Source organism: Anser cygnoides, chromosome 14, assembly GCF_040182565.1.
Source record: "Anser cygnoides isolate HZ-2024a breed goose chromosome 14, Taihu_goose_T2T_genome, whole genome shotgun sequence".
In the NCBI taxonomy this organism is placed as follows: domain Eukaryota; kingdom Metazoa; phylum Chordata; class Aves; order Anseriformes; family Anatidae; genus Anser; species Anser cygnoides.
The window spans coordinates 3,215,021-3,233,862 of NC_089886.1; the positions used below are offsets into that span (position 1 = coordinate 3,215,021).

Consider the following 18,842-nt stretch of genomic DNA (forward strand, 5'->3'; position numbering starts at 1 on the left):
AGCTCTCTGCATCACCAGAATGGTGAGGCAGCATTAGCATGTAGAAAGTTTTGAGATCCTGAAATGAAAAATGCATCAAAGGGTGTAAAACATTACAAATTTCTTACTCAGATGGCACACTTGCCATAAGAAATGGGGTCATAAGAAAAGCAAGGGACACATTCTTATCATTATTTTACCATAACTGCTCACCACAATTTTCTAATTCTAGTTCTGAAGCAGACAAGTGCAAAATGATTTGGAAAAAATTAACTAAGGAGAGCACATACTTAGGACTGGAGAATAGTTCCTTATGACAGAAAACAACATGCTTTCCCGTGGGCTGTGTCAAACACGAGAGGCACGTAAGCAAACAGGGTGACAAACACCTAAACTCAGGGCATCCCCACTCGATACTGTCCCACCAACAGTGCAAATCCTAGAGGTCTGCCGAAATCTAAGACAGCTATCATTTGCCTGTAAAATTGGATCTTTCTACCTATTTTAAACCTGCAAGAAAGGAAACATCATCCTTTTATGCTGTTTTCTGAGTTGAGGATTTGATTCCATGCACACCTGAACAGAAATCCTAGCAAAGGAGAGGCTGAACGGTTATTATACCCAGCTGAAGAAACCCAAACTCAGCACTAGAACATGCACTGGGTCAGAACGCTTCTTCCTGGTCATGATTAATGTAATTTGTCAAGAACTACTTGCTTAAAACTCTTTTTCTTCAAATTCCAACTCAGAATTTTATTTTCTATTCCTGATACTTACATTTCAAGCATGGCATGTGATAATAACAATAAACACCACATCAAGAACATGTTTAAGACCACTTTCTCCTTCAGCTTTTCTTCTGCAGTTTATTATATAAATTATGCTTTTAAACATTTAGAGCACTCACATTTCAAAACAGAAAATGTTTAGTTCCACACTGAAATACTAGTGCAAAAGTGGTTTATCTAAGTGCAAATAAATTACACGTCCCCACTGACAGCCAGTGGATTAGGCTGTTTTAAATACGGCTTTTAAGTCCATAACTATTGATTACATTATTTACACGAACTCTGAGCATGTTGTAGTCAATAGAAATATTGGACTTTGGTTGGTAACAACCAAATATGCTGACAGTACAAACAAGAGAGAACAAGACAGAACAATTCTACTTAAAGTAGACCTGTGAATTCACTGGGACTGGAGAACAACAATATCATTTTTCTGAGATGACTTTAGTTATAAATAAGCAGATGTCAAATGCTCTATTTGATGTTCAATTCCAATTATTAAAATACAATAAAGCCCACACACATGCAGGTATTATATTCCAGTGAATGCCACAGGTCATCTTTGGCACATCGTATGACAGTACCTGAACACTGAATACAGCATTAGATAACACGCTTCATGAAATAATCTTGGTCTGGCAAGAGGACAAATAAAACGCAAAGATCCTTCCCATTTCCAATGCCAATAATTGTTGCTAAAGAATTTATTAAACCTAGACTGAAATATAGCAATGCCTCTCAGATAAACAGTACAAACTAAAACCAAAGTTTAATTAAATCCAAGCAGAATAAATCTTATTCGACTCACAGATGCTACTGTATGGGGTCACTGCAGTGAAATATGGGCCATTTTGTCAGTACTAGTTATTAATATCTTAGAAATCTGCATTCATTTCTCTTGAAGTGGTGATGTAAAAACAAATTTGAGACACCTCATAAATAACGTCTTTATTAATGGGTTTTCTTTTTCACATTCTTTAAAGTGATGTTTAATTGAAGTCTGCATAGTCAAGAGTGCAAAAAAAATTCATAGGAGTCAGACCCAGAGGTGAACGTTGCCCCCTCCCCTCTTTTTTTTTTTTTTTTATAAGTAAGACTGGTCGCAATCATAGGAATAAGTAACCTCTAGAAATAAGTGAACGGGGAGATGTAGAGGTGGTGGGGATGAAAGCCACCAGAAAAACTCTCACCAGTATATTTTTCTATTAATAAAGTCTTCACACAAAGACACACGACACCCATTCACATTCATGTGCACAGCAGAATGTAAACTACAGAAGAAATATTTCCTCTACCGAAGGAACAGTGAGATTATTTGTGTATTTAACCGAGTGTTGTTCAGCTGTTCCCACAATGGGAACCATTACAATACCAAGACAGAAAAACAAAAGGTCCAATTTCTTCATGCCCTTATTACAACCACATTTAAACTAGCATCTCACAGTATGAAACATGAAATCTGAGTAGTTCCATAACACTAAGAATTACCCTTAATACACACTTTTAAAGCAGTATACCTCTGTCCTTTTTTAACACTTTAAGACTATCATCCCTTTCTTTACTGCTCACGTTATTCACAGTTGGTTGAACAGCAGCTGAAGAGGACCCCAGTCTCTTCCAATGCCCACGGAATGGCTCAGCCTACGGAAGTGGTCTGCGGGCACTCCCCACCCCAGTGAGGAGCAGGGCAGCAGAACATCTCCACTTCCAGCTTCATTTCCATCGGTACAGGCAGCACAGTCCCGAGTCTCCCATAGCAATGTCACTGTATGACTGCAAAAAGTATTTTTAATATTTACACCATCTACTGATTTAGCTGTTGCATTGTAACCGTTATCAGAAAAATCTAGAGAGGGGGAAAAAAAAGGCATGTCCCCAAGTGTAACTGCCGTAGGTAGCAACGACTCGCATGTCGTCCACACTGGTAAGAGGCTGCTTCTGATCTACAGTTTTGTCTTATGCAATACAGAGGCACTACTCTGCAGCAGAGTTTAAATGCAGAATTCTTTCACATCGGTCTCTTGGAAAAGCTATCAGATATCCTCACTTCTGAACTTCACCATGAACAAACTAGGCTTAACGCTTCTATAAGACTGCTGTAACAAATGTCAGCTATAATCTATATTAGTTAGGTTCTGAATTATTGATCTTATTCAGAAGCATAACGTAGGACTGCGGGGAACTAATCATCAATATTCAATCATACAAGTCCAGATCTGGGCAAGAAGTACATCTCTTTTATTCTATAGGCTTTGAAAAGGTCCAAATTTCTATTTTTTTTAAAGCCTATAGGCTTTAAATCCAAGAGACAAGCCCAGTAGTTCAAGAGAGAAAATGAAATCAAGGCAGACAAATATACCTTTGCAGCTAAGGATATTGAAAACATAGGGCCTAGAGTATTTTAAAGAAGACCTACAACTGCGAGGAGAAGTAGTCCCTGTCCTGGGATTCAGTAAGAATATTTGTAGCAGTTCTTAGTTTCACAAGGGTGAAACACACTACATGGTGAAAGTCAAACCCACCACAGTGAAACAACGATTCCCAGGCTGAAACCCTACCTTCATTAGCTACATCACAGAGGAAAACATCCTGCTGCACACAGAAACACAAATAACAGTTCCATGGCAATGTCAGCTAGTGTCAACAAGAAGCTGATGGATACACGTTTCACCACTCCTTCTTAGAAAATAACCTGTCCTCTCCTCAGGGAGCTAATGCACTGGGAGATGGGGAAAAAACAGTCAGAAGTCTGGAAAACAAACACTGAAGATAATGAAGTTTTACCCCAGAAACAAGCCACTTGGGCATCCAACGACTGTTATATTGACTAAGCTTCAGGGCAAAACTGTAGAAAAACAATTCACCTTAATCCAAATCAAAACACCAAAAATAGAATTGTCCGACTGGGTGTGGGCTGATAAATTTTCACAAGCAACAACAGCAATTTTTTTTTCCTGGCAATTTCACTGATAAATCTTCTGGCAGAATCCAAATCTAATTAAACTGAGAACAGAATAATTTAGTGCAGTACCTTTCTTAATTTCTTCAGTAAAATTTGTATTTTTTGTCACTTCAGGGGTTTAATTCAAGGTACCAGTAAAGTAAGACCACTTTTGACATTAGTTCATGATTTGCATTGACACAGATTTTGTATTTTTTAAAGGTGGTAGTTATAAGGGCATCGGATTAGAGTTTTCTTCTAGTAATGCAAGATCCTAAAATAAATGCAATTTGGTAGTCTGAAGGAAACACCTTACTCCTTAACACACAATGAAACTACTTTGTGGCCTTCTGTGTTTCAGGAAAATATCCCCCATATTCAGATCATTAGACAGCCTCACTAGTTAAGACACATTAAAATGAAACATTTTCCATTAAAGTCGCCAAAAACTGGATTTAAATTTATTGCATGACGTTGCATAAGAAAGTATATTATTGAAAACTGTAAGGCATCATGCAATTATCCATCAGCTAATTATTTATTATTCGTTGAAAGATGGTTATATACTCTAAAGTTATAAAACCAGTTTCAAAAAAGTACATAAAAAAATTTAACATGATAAGCATTAAATATTTTTCACGTCTGTAGTTTTTAGCTGTTAAAAAGTGCATTCAAACATACTGTACTGGAAAGTTGCTCTGTCCAAAAATGGTGCTGGAGATTTGTTAAATTAAAAGTTGCAAAAGAATGTTGTATGGGATTAGAAAGCTAAAAAGTTGTGGTACTTAAACTTACAAACTTGCTTGAAATAATTTTTCAATCCTCACACTTACAATTTAGCATAGGTGGTATAATTATGTAAAAATGTATGCTTATATAACTAAACAGTCAAATGAATTCAAGTTACGTACACTGAGTGATCAGAGAAGGAGCAGACTTAATATTTAGACATGGGACAGAAAGTACTAATGTGATTTTGGCGTTAATCTATGTACTGTGCCATCCAACGGAATCCTTCTCCGTAGCCTTGTCTCTTTAGCACGCTGCACATGAACACTTCTAGTGGCCTTGCATTCAATTCTTTCAATGGTATACTGCCCTGCAAAGAGACAAAAGTATTCCAAGTTATGGTATCTTTACAAGAAGATTCCTCCTCTACATCAACATTTATTTCAATGGAATGCCATTACTTAATTCATGTTGGGCACTAGAATTTTAGAAAATAAACTAACCTAAAACATTTGCACACCTTACTAGGACTACAGTCACTGAGGAAATACGCTGAGCATCTTTACATGCGCAGCCACATTTGGAGAGCATAAAGTATATGTATGAACCTGAGTACAAGAGCAAGCATGTGCACAGAGAGCTTATGCTCAGTTTTCAGAAGAAGTTCCCTGCTCTGTTTCTAATAGCTTTCCAACAAGATAAAAAGAGCATTTGCTACAAATCAGGACTGACCACAGTCAGAGTGCGAGTTGCTTGCTTGCCAAGAGCATCACAGTGTGACAAAGCTATTGCTCAACTGGACATTCACAACAGGAGTCATACATCATAGACTATGTGCAGTGTTGTAAAAAACAGGGCAAGATGCAAAAAAAAGTATCTATAGTAACTGTTTACAGTCTATTACACCTATTCTAAACTAACCTATGAAATTCTTTTTCACTTGGAAAACAAAGAGGTACAGATTCGCTTCTGCTCAACCTAAACTCCAACTAGCACTGAACTCTGAAGCAGAATACAAAAGCAAAGAGGAGTTACAAGACTGGATCCTCTCCTCCACTGCTGGTCACCTAATGCAAGCTGGAATGGAAGTGACACTGGAACAGCTTTGTCAGCTGCATCAGGAGAGGTGTACTTCCAAAGACAAAGGATAATGGAGCAACTTGTTTCTAACTACTTGTACCCAAATGCCTACTACAAGTAATACACTGTATTTACTTTAGAGAGAGTTGAAGTATTACAAAGATGCATAATACAAATCTGTCTTGTTGTTACAGATGCCAGTAGGATTTTTTTTTCCACAGCCTACAAACTCAGATTTTTTCCATGATGTAAACCTATTTCTAAACTTTAGTTAAACACGTTGAGTAATGATTTGTATTAAACCTGCAATTTAAATAAAAAAGTCAATTACTGAAAGACTTTATCAGGTTTTCTCTTATAGTTCTCACTAGAACTATAGAACTGTATCCTCTGAAAACTTGTTCACCCTTTAGAAGTACTGCACTGGAAAAGTTCAAGTACTGACAACTATACTAGGTACTAATACCTTTTCTCTGGAAAAAAATGTGGCATTGAAAACAATGAATAGAAGTTGCAGTAGAGGTGTATCTAACACACACATGCACAAAAGAAAGAGACTTCAGCATTTATTCCATATAAGTCTATAATGTATTAAGTACATAATAAACTAAAAAACATTTGTTTTGTGTAGCTGAAGTGGACTGGAACCAACACAGAAATATAAAGCAAACACAAGATCCCTAACCAAAAAAAACCACAACATTACCTTTCCTGTTGTCTGGCCGTACAGACCAAACATCTCTCGTAACCTCTCTTCGCTGATGGCTTCAGGTCTGTCAATCTTATTACCAAGGATTAGGATAGGCACATTAGCAATAGTTTCATCTGTCATTAGTGACTACAAAGGGAAGGAGAAAGGGGGAAGAGATTATTTCAGGATATATTTTGACTTAGGACTTCACATTAAGATAAAAAGTTAACAACGTAATGCCATTAAATCATTTGGTGAAGCTTGGCCTTTTAAGAAGTAAGGGTAGTAAAATTCACTGGCGCATCAAAATTAATTGATGGGAGTTGTTTAATGTACTTGGGATAAAATAAATGAAATTACTCACAAAATGGAAAATATCACAAATGGAGCAATATTGATTCAACTGAATTATTGGCAAAATAACATGTTCACCTACCTTCAATGCATACAGTAATGAATAGTAAGAAGAGGGCAACAGAACCAGAATACAACTAGATAGGAATGACGACGCAGAAGGTGAAATTACTAGCACTCATGACCAGGTGGCAAGAGAGCTCTGTTGGATACTGATCTTGTTTTTCAGAAGTTAAAGTTCAGACTTTCAAAAACATATTTAAACTTACATCAAGTTCTTCTTTTGATTCGAGCAGTCTTTCATGATCCGCACAGTCCACCAAGAACACAATGCCATTAATAGCTGGCAGATAGTTTTTCCACACTCTGCGAGCTACAGGGAAGATGTGAATGAAAAACAATGGAAATTATCACAAAATTTAGAGCAATGCACATCAGTAATTAGGAAGGAACATTTTTTTTTTCAAAGTCTTAGCTTATACTGCCAGTCTTCAGGATGCAATTTCATGTTTTACAAAGCTTGTGATAATAGATCAAAATTACCAGTCCCTCTAGTGTTATCACCCCTCTATCCCACATGCACACTGATGTACTCAACCTTTTTGTGTTTCCCCAAGAATTATGTCAAGAAACACAAGTTCGAAGCATAAAGGTTAAATGTAAGTATAAGCAATCTGAAGTAGTGAAACAAAAACTACCTAATCCTCCTCAAAATACGTGTTATCAGTTAAGAAATTTTGCTCTAGTGCAGCTCTTGCCAAATTGTATTTGGGAGTGCGGTATGTGATGGAGACAGGCAACAGAGCAGTGAACGTTTTTAACACTATCAAAGAGAGTGTGGGAAGCTGATCTCTGCAGCATGGTTGTATTTCTGATCTGAGACAAACTGACTGTAAACAACTCTAACTTAATTCACTGCAGTTAAATGAGTCAACATATTCTCTTACCTTGAGCATGTCCACCCAGATCAAAGGTAGTGAAAGTCATGCCAGCAATTGTCAGCTCCTCTGAAGCTAAAAATACACAAAATTATGTTCTCTGCATGTGAAGATTATACAGCATTATATACATCTTATACGATATTCCGCTATATGGAATAGTCTAAGGTGGGGTATAGATTTTGCTTTCTCTTGGTTGTTTTCAGTATTTTCTTATTCAAGAAATGAATCAGTACAATACATTTTCCCTCAATAACACTTGTGTAACAAAATAAATTTGGTTAACCATTAAAACACATACAGAATACCTGCAATGTTAAGAGAATAGCAGAGAAGGCCCACACGTTACTTATCCCTACACATTACAAAAACAGCAGGCAGCTCTGGCCTCCGGTTTGCCACAAAGTTGGAATTTCACGTACAATACTGTTGAAGGTTTCTCCTCTTTGTGTCCTTGCTTAATTGCTTACCTCCTTCTTAGACTTCACCAGTCCACATTTTTAACCTGCACTGAACCTCTTCTCCTGCAAGGCTACCACAATGACAATCACACAGAAACCTCTAAGCAACGAAAATCAAAACAGTGTACATAAATGCAAGCCCCAGTTTCCCACAGCTTCTGTAATTCAGACTCAGCTCCATTACTCTGCTTCTAATTGGCCCCTTAATTTTAAATAAGTCACATTGAACTATCCTAAAAGAATTTTTTGAGTATGACTCAAATTACCTATGGATTGTGATCCCCAAAATTCCTTTGTTTCCCCCCAGTTACTTATGATGTATAATCAGGTATTGCTTTTCTCGCAATACTTTGAATACTTCCTGGCTAGGGATCTAGGAGCGTTAACTTACTGGGGTGTAGTGTGGGGACGTGCTGTCCCAGTCTGTCATCTTTGAGCATGTGCAGCAGCGTAGTTTTTCCAGCATTGTCCAATCCAAGAAAAACTAGTTTGCCTGATTTCTTGTACAGTCCTGCAACAAAGAATAATCTACTGAATAGCCAGTTAAATCAGCGAAGGTATTACCATAACATCGTCCAACAGGAACTCACATCACACACATAAAAAATACGAACATTTAAGAGCAACAGCAATAGTGTGTTTGAGCATTCTGAAGCCTAAGCCTCTTTCAGATCCTGTGGGGTCTGCTGATCAGCAAGACCAATAAACGTTCCTACATGGATATCCTACAGGTTTCTGGTGGCACAGCTCTGACAGCCAGCAGTGAAAGGGAGTGTGATCGCTAATTAAACCAGACATATGCAGTCACATTATTTCTAACGCTCCCAGGAGCAAAGTTTTACGGACACAGTACAAAATACAGACCTGCCAAGCTCCACAGTGCGCTTTATCGATGACCTTTATCAGTGCTCTCCTACTTGTACAAGCCACATTCACACTCGCTCATGTGCTTATCACAGCTATGCTTGCTCCAGGCAGCTTATGTGATGCTGAGTGGCATTTCGGGGGGCAGGCACATGACTGATGTAAACGTGTCGGTAATATAAATGCGTTTATGTTATCCGAGCAAAGTCAAAACAGGATTAAACCTTGCCAGAGTAGCCTACTCTGCCTTAGCGAAGCGACAGTTTTGCTCACAGACAGTGGAATTGCCTGGTACAGAGGTACAGTGCTAACAACAGATTATAAAACATTATCAACCCCAGACGTGGAACAGAGCATGTTTTGTTCATCCCCCTCCAGTTATGACCAAAAAAAAAAATAAATGTTTGAAACAAAAAACTTCAGATCTCAGTAGGTATTTTATAGAGAACCTAGCTTCAATGTCAATAGCCATAATTAGCATATATATGAATTGTTTTATTTTGGCTCACGTATTATTTTGACAGAAGTAATATTCATCCAGATCCTCAGCTAAATTGTGTGGTTATGACCCGAATGGCATCATCAGTGCCATTTTGACACATTTGCTGTCTTGTGATAATGCCATAATAACAGGAACAAGAAATGTTACTTTCACTGTCGTCTTTATAAAAATGCCTTTTCCCCTTTATTTCTCTACTTGTAATCCCAATAAATACATCAACTGTTGCAAAGGAGAAGACATGTAAAATATTAGCACCATATTTCCTGAAGTTTGAGATTGTCAAAGGACAATTCTCTCAGACTTGCCAACACCACAACCTATGCCAGAATTATTTTTCACTGCTTCAAACTGATCAACATTCGACGTAAAATATTCTTAAGATAAATTTATTTAAAAAAAACCCACACATTCTGTACTGAAAAACTATTGAAGTAAGAATCTCCTAGCTTTGTGCCTTTTACGCTTTGCCTTATGTGTTTTCAAAGAACTGTGACCTGGATGCTACACATGCATGTTTCCTTAGGAACCGCTATTGACCCCACCACCCTCAAGAGTGCTGAAGAAAGGAGGGAAAAAATACATATGCTGAAATTAACAGTTCTTTAAAAACAAAAATGAGCTACATTCCTAACAGAATTTTCTTTTTTCTTCCTCCTGTTTAAAAAGAATTGCAAAATGCAGCCAAGTACTGTAATGTGGGAGTTTTAAGTCACCAGGATCTTTTACTAGATAATGTCACAGTATTGTGGTGCTTTGTAATATACTGAAGAAAGATTTCTTTTACAACCACCTTGATGATACAGAAATACTTCTTGAAGTATACGTTACCATTAAAGTTCCACTGTCCCACTGTTGTAGTCACTTCACTTAACCACGCACTCTCCCCGAAGAACAACTAACCCTCCTGATCTGCAAACTAGGTACCAAAATCCTGCCTACTGCCAAGATGCGCTGTGCCAAGTGCCGCAGGAACAAGAGGCTTGTAGCCATTCCAAGGTCACATTAACAGCAGTCCCCTGGACTGTACATGACGAGCAGAATGACCCAGCCACGTCATTTCTGGAGCCCTTATTTGTTTCCCTTCCAGCCTGAGGCACAGGTCACCCTGGGGTCTCTGCTCCACTGCATCCCCCCGTGAGCACACAGCCTTGCCCGTTTGGCAGACACATCTGAGTTGCTGATAAGCCCCAGCTGCTGTCCAGTTTTTGCATTATTTGTGATACTAGTTTTTGGTACACATACGGACTTAGTCTGATGAGGAAGGCTTCTGATAAGAAAGAGATCCTTCCCCGTCCATGCCTGATGAGGGTTAAACTGGTGGTGACCTCTTATCAACTCTTATCCTCATAGCTCTTTTCTTTTGTGAGATTTTAAATAACATTACACAGGGGGTTCCTTGGCCACCCCCTGGATGCTGTAGTGCTGCACGGTCACATGTGCCTCTATCTGCCCGACCTTTACACTGCCGCTGTTTGCTCACCTTTCCCCCTACCTTTAAACTAATCTCTGGAATCGCATTCCACCAGGGCATGTTTTATAACCTGCAGGAAAGAATACTCTTTCATATTCCTCAACTTATTTCATTAATAATCTTTTTTTAACTACAAGTACTGTAGAGTGTTTGCACAGTTCTTTTTTCAAATACAACTCTTACTCCCCAAACTCACCTTTTCATATGCCCAAATTACACCACCTATTAATCTACAAGCCGGAGGAGAAAGTATTGATGTTTACAGAGAGAGAAGTGAACAAACATGTTCATATATTAAAACTTAGGTCACAGGAGAAACTCCAGTTCACACTTACCTTACAAGTTAAATGAAACACTACTAAACTACATTAATACAATAGTGCTGTTGCTACTCACAGACTGAACACATAGGGAACATTTGCTCCCAAAGCAAATGCCCCCACTTTCTCTGAAACTTTTTATACTTTGAGTGTCTTTCATAAAAATGCAAGACGAACAAGCAGTAATACTTCATCTATTAGTGACATTAAAACCAGAATATCAATAAAAGGATTCTTTGTGCATTCTACATGTATGTGTATGAAGGGATGTTTCATACAGTGATCTACCTTGCCTCCTGTCACGATAGCACAGGGAATTGTAGAGAGTATCCCAAATGCTATCATCAGCCTTCTTCAAATGAATAAAATGTACACAAGTGATTTTATTTATTTATTTATTTATTCTAGAATTAAAGGGACATATGGACAGCAATTCTCCTTTCTACTGCAAGCTTCAGTATCTTTCACCAGAATTAGACTTTGTATGCGCAGATATAGGAAAGTGAGCTAACGTGCAGTAATCGCTGCTTGACTAAGTAAGAGAAGATAAGGGAGATTAGTCAACTTAGTTAAAATTTCACTGGCTAATATTTCAATAGTAGGCCAAGGGTCTAACATTCAGCGAAAAAGTTTAAACTTCCAACTGATAAAAGGCAGGTGCCATGATCCATTAATCTCAAATGCTTTTTATTTGCTTCAGTAGAATCCCTGGAACCTGTAAAATGTCCTTTTTAGCTATGTTATCTGCAACTTCTCTTCCTCTTTTTAGTATCCTAACATTTCCTTTCCTCTTTTTTTTTTTTCCCCTCCTGTTTTGCACAAGCTAATATTTCACCTTGGATCAACATGGATTGCAGATGCTTTTGGCCAGGGAATACTTTCCTAAGGTTCTTCATCAGAGATCAGTGGAGTTTCACACTGATTTCAATGACACTAGTCACACAATAAAGCACTGCTGGACATGAGCAGGGGCTTCAATATCTGGCATTAATTTTTTTGTAGATGGTTGTTCATATTTGAATTCTCGAATGACACCAGATTAAACGTGATGCAATTAAAAAAATCAAATCTATTATGTTCATGAAAGAAAATCTAATTTTTCAAGAGGTTAAAGGATTAATGTAAGATTGAGAGAAGAGCACATTCTCGAAATACTCAGAGAACACTCAATACTTATAGAATCATATCCTGAGCTGGGAGGGACCCACAAGGATCATTGAGTCCAACTCCTGGCTCTGCACAGGACCACCCCAAAATCAGACCATGTGTCTGAGAGCGTTGTCCAAATGCTTCTTGAACTCTGGCGGCTCGGTGCCATGACCGCTGCCCTGGGGAGTCTGTCCCACTGCCCGACCACCTCGATGAAGAACCTTTTTCTGATATCCAGCCTGACCCTCCCCTGTCCCAGCTCCATGCCGTCCCCTCGGGTCCTGTCGCTGTCCCCAGAGAGCAGAGCTCAGCGCCTGCCCTTCCGCTCCCCTCGTGAGGGAGCTGCAGGCCGCCATGAGGCCTCCCCTCGGCCTGCTCTGCTCTGGGCTGAGTACTGATAGTGATGTAGTAGTGATAAGTGGAACATTTTTTTTGAGTGCTACCGAATATACACCAAAATATTCTTTAAACAGTTGCTATGTTTGAAGATAGCAGGGGTTAACAGATAGCATGATAAAAACAATAAAACTTACCTAAAAACTGTAATACACTACTGAAACCACTGTAAATCCAATCAAATATGAAGGACATATCTGGGTCTTATAGTCTGAAATAAAAAGAAAAATTAAATTCTGTTAGAAGAGCACATTAAGCGTTGTAAGATGTTTACTCGAGTTGAAGCTGGGGAAGTTTTATGACACAGAAGTCGCTGCTGTCTGCACATCGCCTGTTTGTGTGCTTTGTACCAGACGATGACCACTCAGCACCAGGACCACCACGTAAAGGCCGCATCCCCGCCTGTACTGCCTCATACAGGCTTCCACCATCTGAGGTTTAACCATAAAACTCAATTCAGTAACGACTCAGGAACACCATGTTTCTCACTGAATTCTTTCAGGTTAGGTTCAGGAACGGAAGGGGGAGGTGAGGACAGAGAGCTGCAGCCAGCCCCGGGCAGACACCCCTCGGCAGCAGGATGAAGCCCCAGTACTCCTCAAGCCCCGTTGCTTGTGGTATGGTAAAAACACCACTGTGCTAGTCTCTGGGGGTGAGCAAGCAGCCAGGATGGGATCACACAAAAAAAAAACAGGCCTGCTGTTCCTGTCCCAAAAGGGATGGAGCCCTCCCCAGGGCATGGGGCCTCCAGCAGGCGGCCACAACGGCAGCGGCCGAGGGAGTTTTCTGACATCTTGAGCACTCAGAACACACAGGCAGCCCAGGCAGGGAACAACCAGGATTTCACAGAATTGTTTAGGCTGGAAAAGACCCTTAAGGTCACCAGGTCCAACCATCGACCCGACACTGCCAAGTCCACCATTTCTGAAGCAATGCCTTGAGATGCAAGAACTGTCACTAGGTTAACTGCGCGGCCACGAACAATTAATTTCTTAACTTTCATCTTAATTCCCTCATTATCTAATGTAAGGTTAGTCACACTGAAAGCACTAGCTTGACATATGGAATTAGCACTCAGCATTAAAAAAAATCTTTCGAAAGACTAAAGGGCAACTTCCTCAGAAGCACCCAGCCAGCTAATTCCTGCTAGATCAATAAATTCCTGCTAACGCCCGGGGAAGTTGGAGTCCAAGTCTTTGAGACGATGTCTGGGCTGCTACGGGCAGCTTGCAGAGGCATCCTGAGCCAGCGCAGGCTCTCCTACGGCATTTGTTTCTACGCTGCAGCCATGTCCTGGGCCCTCCTGGGATAACTTTAGGACTGCTCCGGACCTGGAGCAGAGCCCAAAGCAGTGGAAACACAGGTCAGTACCAGACCAAAATCCACCTATCCGTTATAACAATTACACTCAGGCAATGAACAGAGGTTTTCTACTGCATAGCAACAGGTATGTCACAGCAATAATACGGAAAGAGGAGGAGTGATTATTATTATTTAATTATGTTTGCTTGCACTGGAGCAAAATCTGTTCAGCCCATATCTGCCTTCCCTGATTGACCACAGCAAAGTGCTAGGAACCCTTGGTTTCTTCGGGACTAACCCTGAAACCCTTGCCTATGTCCTGTGCTACTTTGAGCTGTCACAGTTGCAACTTTTAAGAATAAAAAAACAAATAAGCTTGTGGATGCATGAACACCCAGTTACACAATGTCATGACTGAAACTGTCACTTGCATGTCTAAAAAGCAAAGGTCAAGAATAAGCAAACATGGCAGGACGTACACGTCAGCAGATTTATTTATTGCTTGAACAAAACACCGATCGAGAAAATCCTCTGTGGGGCTTAGAGAAATGATCTGCTCAAATAACCTGCAAATCAGTGCAAACAGCGTGATGTAAGAGAAGTGCTCGTGTTACCGCGGTGAGAATAACTTCACAGAGTTTAGTTGGGTTAACCAGCTCCTTCTGCGAACCTCACGGACGGAAGAAAAAAGTCTTCATGTGCTGCTGAAAACACTTAAAGGGACAAGATTCAAATTATTAAAATGAGAAGGGAGTTACTCTGCAAATACTGCTGAAGCGGCAGCAATATGGCTTAAATTCCCCTACACACAGAAAAAGTGGCTTAGGGAAGGCTATCCAAATGCACCACAGCCAACTTCGGTATCAGCTGGCAGCGCTTAAAGGAAAACACTGCTTTGAAAATGGGAAAAAAATTGACGGCAAATTGTAAAGTCACACTAGCAATATTTGAACAGAGATATTAAATCTGCTCTTATCAGACGGCAAAAATAACTGCCCGATTCACGGCAGTGCCCGACCGAAGTGCCACCAAGCCACCCGGCGGCACACCGATGCCCAGAGCCCGCTGACAGCTCCAAGCCTCGGTACTGCGTGGAGCCAGGCAGAGCAGCGGGGCTGCTCAGCAGACGGACACAAGCTGTCCTGCTAAAGCCACCACGAAAGAAGAACACTGAAAACTCTGGCAATCACGGCTCCCAAGGCTTGACGGAGACAAAAACACTAACTGCTTTAAGGTTATCTCAAGGGTTCCCTCACAAATAGCCGGTTGCGAGCTGACACAGACTTTTAATGAGAAACTGTGACAGACACGTGGCAATCTGCTGATACCGACTATTTTTACAGACATCACCAACTTACCTTCTCGTGTCTTCTCAGAAATAGGAAAGTAACTTCCCAGCACCAACAGCCGATGGCTACCACTTCAAAATGTGTCTACCAACCCTGTCTACCGACCCTGGCTAGTGTTATTTCATAAGCGAAGCGTGACTTGTGGTTCCTGGGGAGCCCTGCCAGCCAGCCTGCAGACCGATGAAACTGGTTTGCATCCTAGCGGCCACCTGCTGACCACGGGGAGCAGAATTCCCACCCAGCAGTTTTGGTAACACCTCGAGACACCTTTTTTTTTTTTATTTTATTCTGAAAAGCAAGGATTTTCCCACTCTGGATCTGAATTTTTCTGGCTAAAAGTTCATTATTCCATTCCAGAATCAGTTCAAATAGTTCTTACTTCTAAAGACCGTGAACATTTAGATAAGTGAGGATATCAGGCTTCTAAAGACAGCTTTAAATCCCTTGATGGAAGAATTAGGAAGTAGAAACCAATTACACCCAAGTGTAACACCTCTTGCAATAACTAGAAGTCACTGCACTGTGCCTGGGTGATTGCTGTCACCAAGAACTAGAAAAGAAACCTCCGTCCAGTGTAACCGCAGCCAACCACGCTCTCTGAGCTACAGCAAGTTTGAGAACAGGCTCTGCTAAAAACAACTTGCAAACAAGTGCTTAAAGTGCACTCTTAAGGGTGTATTTCACCTAAGACCATTTTAACGTTGTAAAACGTTACCACTGGCAACAAAAATCAAAATCGGTAACAAATTCAGTGAGTAAAATGAGACTTGCTGTCTGCCATCGACTTTACGATATGAGAGTGCATCTTGATGCAGTGTTTTAAGAGTTGAGGAAAGGAAGAGAGTTTGGGAATGCGCTAACGGCGTAGCTTTTCTATTTTAATCAGATGGCAAGTCATCTCTGAGATTTCAGAGAGATATTCACACAGCGCTGTTACTTGCTGGGTTGAAAACAGAAAGATTACATACCGTAAGACATATACTTAGTGCTATTGCATCTTTTATTCTGAGATACTCCATTTGAATTTAGCATTGATCTCAAGTACATCTGAAACAGCAAAGCAAACAGTTTATCTCTAAAGACGGCACTGCAACATGCACATTAGGTCCTAACAGCAAATGATGAAGTGTTTCAGTCGCAGTCTGGCTCACAAAAATTCTTCTCAGATCACAGTCTCAAAATAGGGCCTATTGCAGCAATTTCCACACTTATTTAAAACAAACAAACAAACAAAAAACAGAACATATTGGAGCATGAATACATAATTATTCTTCATCTTAAAGGTTATCGTTTTTGAAGAAATAGTGCTCAGAACAAGAGCATCTTGACAGATCATTACAATACGCCAAACAACTACACAAGAAAGTTGTAAGGCACATGACGACTAGAACACGATACAACAACCCACTTTTCCAAATCACCACCACCAAAGTGAAATATGAGCCAGGACTAAAAAGAAACTGCCAAGCAATCATAAAAGATTAATGCAATTGACAACAAGCATGGGGCTGGTATCTCTACAAACCAGAGATCAGAAGGCTGTAGTGCTTCTCTTCAGAGAATGAGCAAAAATGTGAAGAAATTAAAATAACTGTGTGCAGTCAGGCAGGCGAGGGGAGGAAGGGTGACGAGTATCATTAGAGGAATTCTGATTCACAGCCCTCAGAGGGAATGGGCCCTTTTGGAGGGCGTGCACACTAATCCAAATTCTATTTACAAGCGAGACGTCGTTTTATAATTTCCCTTCGGGAAGCGTGACGACGGCACGCTTAAATTCAGCCGAGGGTTCAGCCATAACCGTACCCCAAACACCCTGGCCCAGCTCTGGATGCCCGACAAAGCTCCGTCCACGTCGCGTTTCGCCTTCGCAGCCGCTGCCTGCGGCGAACAACGGGTCTCGCCACTGACACAAACACCCGGAGAGGCGACGGCAGCACAGCGCGGTGGCACGGGAGGCCCGGGCAGCCGACCCGCCCCACCTCGCAAGGCCCCGTCCTCCAGCAGCACCGGCGGTGCCAAGCCCCCAGCCCCGAGGACGGGGCCGGGCCCCGACCCCCGGGCGCGGCCCCTCCGCGGCTGCCGGGCATCGCCCGAAGGCCTCCGGCCCGGCCCGGCCGCCCCGATCCCCCGGTGCACCGGGGAAAGGAGCCCGGCCGCCGGTAGCCCCGGGAGGCCGCGGCGCCGAGCAGGCCGCAGCCATCCCCGGCCCCGGTCCCCGGCCCAACGCCCGGGCCTCGGCGGCTCAGCGCCGGCCCCGGGAGGCGAGGCCGGGCCCGGCCGGGTCGCGGTGGGCACCGAGCGCCGCTCCCCCCCCACCTCCTCCCCCGGTGCTGCCCCCGCAGCCCGCTCACCGCCGAGCTCAGCTCCGGGCGCTCCGCCGGCACCGACACGGACCCCGCGGCTGCGCCCCGCTCCGCCCCCGCCTGGCGCCTTCCGGGCCCGGTACGGCTCGGCACGGCTCGGATCGGCTCGGCACGGCTCGGATCGGCACGGCACGGCTCGGAGCTCCGCCCGGCCCGGCCCCGCAGCGAGCCCCGGGACCTCCCCCCCCCCCCCCCCCCCCCCCCCCCCCCTCCCGACGCAGCACCAGCGGGCGGTTTCGGTGTTTGTTGAGGTTTTTTAGGGGAGACCCGTACCGAGAGCACCCCGAAGCGTGTGCGGGGCGCTGGGCACCCGGTGGCTGCCCGGAGCACGCAGCAGCCGGCCGGGCTTGCAAAGGAACCGATCATGGAGGCAACCTCGTGTGCCCAACGCGTCCCTCCCGGCTGCTGCGTGGCACCAGCAGCGCCTGGGCAGGGAGCCCCGCTGCTGCCCGAGGGCCACGGACAGGGCTTTGCCCATCGCAGCGGCCCTGCCACGGCCACCAGCCCCCAGGCCACCAGCAGAGCACCTGCTTGGCGTGGTGTTGGGGCACATTTTAGGGCCGTGGGCCTCGTTTCTATGATTCTGTTTGGCTGTGGGTGCAGAGGAGCTGCTCGTGGTTGAGTCACCATCCCTGGAGGTCTTTAGAAGACGTGTAGATGTAGAGCTTAGCGATACGGTTTAGTGGAGGACTTGGGAGTGTTAGGTCAGAGGTTGGACTGGGTGATCTTGGAGGTCTCTTCCAACCTAGACGATTTTGCGATTCTGTGGGTGCGGGACAGCACGGTGCCAGGCCCGGAGCTCTCGCCTCTGCCCTGGGGATGCCGCCATGCGTGTTTTGTGCTGGGCCAGCATCCCGAAACAGCTCGCCAAGGCAATGTGTTGGAAGCGACATAAATGGCGTCCTCTGTGCGGGCAGGCTCCATGTAGGGCTGTGGTTGTAAGGGCCCCATACGTGTATGGGCTGTGAGGTCGGCTGGGTCACGCACCAAGGAGAACAGCGGCCTCTGACCGCATTTGAGGCCAGCCGCGCCATTTTGTTACACGCAAGGCCAACGGCGTCATTTCGCAGTATTTTGGGGCTAACCGTACCATCTCACTACGTTTGGGGCTAACCATGAGGCACTTCACTGTATTTGGGGCTAACCGCGGCATTTCGCTACGTTT

At 42.8% G+C, this 18,842-nt stretch overlaps 1 protein-coding gene across 1 annotated transcript; it reads right to left on the minus strand.

The window, feature by feature from the left end:
• Positions 1 to 807: 807 nt before the first annotated feature.
• SAR1B (secretion associated Ras related GTPase 1B) lies at positions 808 to 17,832 on the minus strand. Its single transcript, XM_067005585.1, has 7 exons — positions 17,666 to 17,832; positions 12,801 to 12,874; positions 8,353 to 8,472; positions 7,510 to 7,575; positions 6,832 to 6,935; positions 6,224 to 6,355; positions 808 to 4,807 (listed from the first exon to the last, which is right to left on the minus strand). The coding sequence occupies exons 2-7, from the start codon at positions 12,856 to 12,858 to the stop codon at positions 4,691 to 4,693; spliced, it is 597 nt and encodes a 198-aa protein (XP_066861686.1). The 5' UTR covers positions 12,859 to 12,874; positions 17,666 to 17,832; the 3' UTR covers positions 808 to 4,690.
• Between the last annotated feature and the right edge of the window lie 1,010 nt (positions 17,833 to 18,842).